The sequence below is a fragment of the Notothenia coriiceps genome, unplaced genomic scaffold (assembly GCF_000735185.1).
Source record: "Notothenia coriiceps isolate Sejong01 unplaced genomic scaffold, NC01 NC01_scaffold00017394, whole genome shotgun sequence".
NCBI classification, from domain to species: domain Eukaryota; kingdom Metazoa; phylum Chordata; class Actinopteri; order Perciformes; family Nototheniidae; genus Notothenia; species Notothenia coriiceps.
The window spans coordinates 17522-22554 of record NW_011350095.1 but is presented as its reverse complement, the minus strand read 5'-3'; the positions used below and the strand labels follow the sequence as shown (position 1 = coordinate 22554).

At 40.0% G+C, this 5033-nt stretch overlaps 2 protein-coding genes across 2 annotated transcripts in view; both read left to right on the top strand.

The window, feature by feature from the left end:
* Positions 1 to 295: 295 nt before the first annotated feature.
* bbs1 (Bardet-Biedl syndrome 1) lies at positions 296 to 1708 on the top strand (the record flags this gene model as incomplete). Its single annotated transcript, XM_010776831.1, has 2 exons — positions 296 to 523; positions 897 to 1708. Coding segments are annotated over 2 exons (603 nt in total), but the record flags the coding sequence as incomplete, so codon positions are not given.
* The window catches only part of asah2 (N-acylsphingosine amidohydrolase 2), a 5842-nt gene continuing 2263 nt past the window's right edge, over positions 1455 to 5033 (top strand). The window contains exons 1-6 of the mRNA XM_010776830.1: positions 1455 to 1460; positions 3195 to 3299; positions 3651 to 3732; positions 3806 to 3921; positions 4382 to 4476; positions 4929 to 4968. Of these exons, the coding sequence (XP_010775132.1) occupies positions 1455 to 1460; positions 3195 to 3299; positions 3651 to 3732; positions 3806 to 3921; positions 4382 to 4476; positions 4929 to 4968 (444 nt within the window). The remainder of the gene's footprint in view (positions 1461 to 3194; positions 3300 to 3650; positions 3733 to 3805; positions 3922 to 4381; positions 4477 to 4928; positions 4969 to 5033) is intronic.

Here is a 5033-nt window from a genome sequence, read left to right as displayed (position 1 = left end):
CTCCCACTGCTCCCCGGGCGCTGTGCAATAGCTGCTCCTACAAGTTAGGATGGGTTCAAAGAACACTTGTCACTGTGTTTCAAGATCAAGGCTGTTATTGTCATGTGAGCAGAGCTACAATGAAGATGTCAGGTCTCACCAGATCAAATAGTGCAAGTAAATACAAATAGAATATGATAGAAATAGTTTGAGAATAGTCTATATACAAGTCATTGGAATATTGATAACAGATGTTATGGGTGAATGTGTGTGCTGTGTCCTTTAAGGAGGGTTTCGTCCTCTCTCTCTCTCTCAGGACGGCGGTCTGATCGTGAACATCCTGAAGAGGACGGCCTCCTTCGAGGACCGTGCGGCCACGGCCGGGCCGCCGCTGGCTCAGAGCGTCCGGCTCAACGTGCCCAAGAAGACCAAGCTGTACGTGGACCAGACGCTGCGGGAGCGAGAGAGCGGCGCCGCCATGCACCGGGCCTTCCAGATGGACCTGAGCCGCCTGCGCCTGGCCGCCGCCAGCGCATACGTCAAGGTGGAGGACTGGTTTCTATTCATTTCATTGTTCACTTTTAGTTTGTCTGTTTGTCTTCTGTCTGTGGGATTGTGTTTGGTGTTCAGCAGTATTTACATTGTTACTCTACCTATTTTTCTATAAAGTGAAGATTTGTTTACCTTCTTTTGAGACATGCTCTGATAGAATAATTGTTGAAAAAACCCAATAAACTAAGTTTAAACAAAAACAAGGTAAATGGCCCAATATACGGGTTAAGCGTAGTATTCAGGGAGAAATACTTAAAAAGTGGATTTTGCATAATAGGTGACCTTTAATGTCTTTCATTTTTGTAAAGCACTTTGAATGGCCTTGTGTTGAATGGACTGTATGAATAAACTTGTCTCACCCTAAGGCTCTGGAGTCCAGCCTGACTCCGATGTCCTGCCGCCTCAGCGAGCCTCTGAAGATGAACGCCGTGGTGCAGGGCCTCGGTCCGGCCTTCAAACTCACGCTGAACGTCCAGAACACGGCGGCGTGTCGACCCGTCGCCAACCTGGCCGTCAGCTTCCTGTACGACGAGAGTCTGTACCGCATGCGGACGCCATACCTGAGGATCCCGCTGCTGGTGCCCGGCGTCGTTTACCCCGTGGAAACCTTCGTGGAGTGCAGCAGCGACAAGGGCATCTCTGACATCATCAAAGTGTTCGTGCTGCAGGAGGGCAGCAGCGCGCCCCTGCTCAGCGCGCACATCAACATGCCTGTGAGCGAGGGGCTGACTATCAACTGAAAACAAGAAGTTAATATCAACATGCCTGTGAGCGAGGGGCTGACTATCAACTGAAAACAAGAAGTTAATATTAACATGCCGGTTACTGCGGGGCTGACTATCAACTGAAAACAAGAAGTTAATATCAACATGCCGGTTACTGCGGTGCTGACTATCAACTGAAAACAAGAAGTTAATATCAACATGCCGGTAAGTGAGGGGCTGACTATCAACTGAAAACAAGAAGTTAATATCAACATGCCGGTTAGTGAGGGGCTGACTATCAACTGAAAACAAGAAGTTAATATCAACATGCCGGTTAGTGAGGGGCTGACTATCAACTGAAAACAAGAAGTTAATATCAACATGCCGGTTAGTGAGGGGCTGACTATCAACTGAAAACAAGAAGTTAATATCAACATGCCGGTTAGTGAGGGGCTGACTATCAACTGAAAACAGGACTCTTCAAACATCACAGGAAAAACAAGAACTGACCAAAGAGGAAGAACTTTATTTATAAATACTTTACATTTTAGGGGATCTTCAACAATATGTATAACAAGGGAAACAACAGAATTTCAGAGATTGAACAAATAAAGCTGTATTTTTAATTTTGAAAGAAAAATTCCTTACAATTCTGCTTTTTAATAATAATATTTTAATAATCACAGATCATTTTGTGGTAGATTTACCATTTTAATCAAGGAAAGTGAAGGTTTTACGAGGGTTTCGTTTGCATTACTAGGCCTTCGTAGATATTGCATCCACGTCTACAGGAATGATTTGTTCATTACAAAAAATATTTAAATATTGTACGATTAAATGTATTTATGTTCCGTAGATTCGTCCATATTTAAATTAGTTTTGTGTTCATTTTAATACAGATTTATTATAAACTGTTCGAGTTCTCAGTGTACAAAATCACTGCAGACGAAAAAATACCTTCTGGTTTTATTTATGAATGTTTATATAGAAATATTTCCCGAACAAATAAAAAGTAATTTTCTGTGTTTTTGTAGTCTTGTACAAAATAAAATAATAAATAAACAAGATTGTAAAGCAGTCTTAATTTTTGAAAGGTAACACATTTTAAAGAGGTTTATTCTGCTTTTTGTCTGAAACGCATTGGACTCCTTTGTTGACTTCTGGAACATAGTGACCTCACTAAGGAACACACGCTCCCATAGAGGTGCAGGGAGGACGTAGTTACCCTGAAGGAAGCTGCTGGTTCCCTCCCAGCCTACTTGAAACATTGTGAAAAAGGATTTAAACAATAGTACAAACTTTCGAAATAAAGTGTTTCCAGAGTGATGTAACAAGGTGAGGAAACAGCTTCTGTTTGCTGAGGGTAAACTCTGATGTTGGGAAATAACAGAAAGTACCTGATGTGGACATTCCCCCGGTGTGGAAAGAGAACGACGAGCTGTATAAAAGTCGAGAGAAGAAGAGGAAGAAGAACAGACTGTATCTGGATCAAACTCTGGATTCAAAGATGAGACGCGTCTTCATTTTATTGGGTGAGAAACTGAATAACCTTCCGATTCATTCTAAAAATATTTTATACAAAAAATACAACTTCTTTTTAACCGTTGAGATTGTTCAATAAAAAGTGAAACACAAAAAGTATTTAAAACATCAAAAAAGTACAAAGCTCAGAAATGGGTGTTCTGGTTTATGTACTTTATGGGGACCAACTTAAGGTCCCCACATGGTAGCTAGTAAAGGTTTATGGTTTAACGTAATCTGTGTGTGGAGGTTAAGAGAAGCCGTCAAACAGGTGAGACACAACGAGGACACAACACATCAACACATCTGCAACAGGTCATGTGATCATACAGTGTAATGTGTGTGTGTGTGTGTGTGTGTGTGTGTGTGTGTGTGTGTGTGTGTGTGTGTGTGTGTGTGTGTGTGTGTGTGTGTGTGTGTATTATCTGCCCCCTGCAGGAGCTGTATGGTACTGCAGTGGAAGAGGTTACAGGTGTTCTGCACTCGGCCCATCAGTGGGTCAACATGACGGACGTTACTGTCCAGATCAACGCCACACACACGGTCAGCAACTCACACATCATGGAGAACAGGTCTTAGCCACGTTAGCATGTGTAGCTCAAGCTTCTTCTAACTCAAGGGAGCTAAAAGAGCGGAAAAGCAGAAGTGGAAATTCAGAATTATCTGATATGTTTGTTTTTTATCGTTGGATTTCAGTGTATTATTATTTATGTATTTAATCACTATTTCTATTCTATTTTATTTGTATTTACTTGCACTATTTTAGCTGTTTTATTTGTTCTATGTCCATATGTTGCACTGTTGGAAGAGCCTGTGACCTACGTTGTTCATTGACACATCTACACTGTAGCTGATGTACAAAGGAAAATAAAGCCTTACATTTTGAATCTTCAGGCCAGTACATGTAAACCAGCTCTGGGTCACAGTTTTGCAGCGGGAACAACAGACGGAGGAGGAGACCTCAACTTTACTCAGGGTGATTATACAGTCTTTCTAACGTCATTATACTGAAGGTCATTAATCCCTCTAACCCGCCTCTCTCTCTTTAGGCGCTGTGGAGGGCGACCCGTTCTGGGACGGGATCAGAGATGCTCTGGTGGGTGAGCCGTCCAATCAGTCGCGGGCATGTCATCATCCCAAACCCATCCTTTTCAACACCGGGGAGGTGAGGCGCTTTCACACCGAGGGTTAAACAATTGTATTTGTTGTCTTTAATTGAATATGCCGATAAAATATGAGTTAAAACATCACAACAATTTTTGGAAATTTAAAAACATGAATTAATAATCTAAAATTATTCCAAAAAGGGTTCGAGTGAGTTATTTGAGTCAACACGGAAAAATCCCAACAAACTTTGGAAACTTTAAAATAAATATAAAAAATATAAAAATTATTTAAAACTTATTCGGGAAAAAGTAGAACATTTAAAAGAAATCTTCAAACATAAGAAAAAAATTGTGAAAACATAAATATACCTCCAAACTTTGGAAACGTACAAAAAAATACACATAATAAAATCTCTTCATATAACAAAAGTGTGTGTGTGTGTGTGTGTGTGTGTGTGTGTGTGTGTGTGTGTGTGTGTGTGTGTGTGTGTGTGTGTGTGTGTGTGTGTGTGTGTGTAGATGAACTGGCCTCTGCCCTGGCATCCTCAGATCGTTGACGTTCAGATCATCACCGTCGGCTCTGTAGCTGTGGTGGCCATTCCTGGAGAGATGACGTAAAAACACTTTAATAATAATAATATAAAAATCAAATACTTTAAAAAAAATTACTTCATCTTGTATTCATAATCTGAGTTGTAGTTGAGTATTCAACCACTGAGGAATTATACAGGTATATACATGGAGAGAGAATTGTAGGTTTTCCAAAATGAGTTTCATATGATATGATATAAATGGGGAACGTTAGATGTAAAAAAAAAAAAAGTTCTAGTGTCTTTTTAGGAGACTATTAACTTTAAATAAAAAAATACATGTGAAATATTCATTTACATTTTTCTTATTTATATTTTGTCCTTTTATATTTCAGCACCATACTGCCAAGGCACACNNAAAAAAAAAAAAAAAGTTCTAGTGTCTTTTTAGGAGACTATTAACTTTAAATAAAAAAATACATGTGAAATATTCATTTACATTTTTCTTATTTATATTTTGTCCTTTTATATTTCAGCACCATGTCGGGGAGGAGGTTAAGAGAAGCCGTCAAACAGGTGAGACACAACGAGGACACAACACATCAACACATCTGCAACAGGTCATGTGATCATACAGTGTG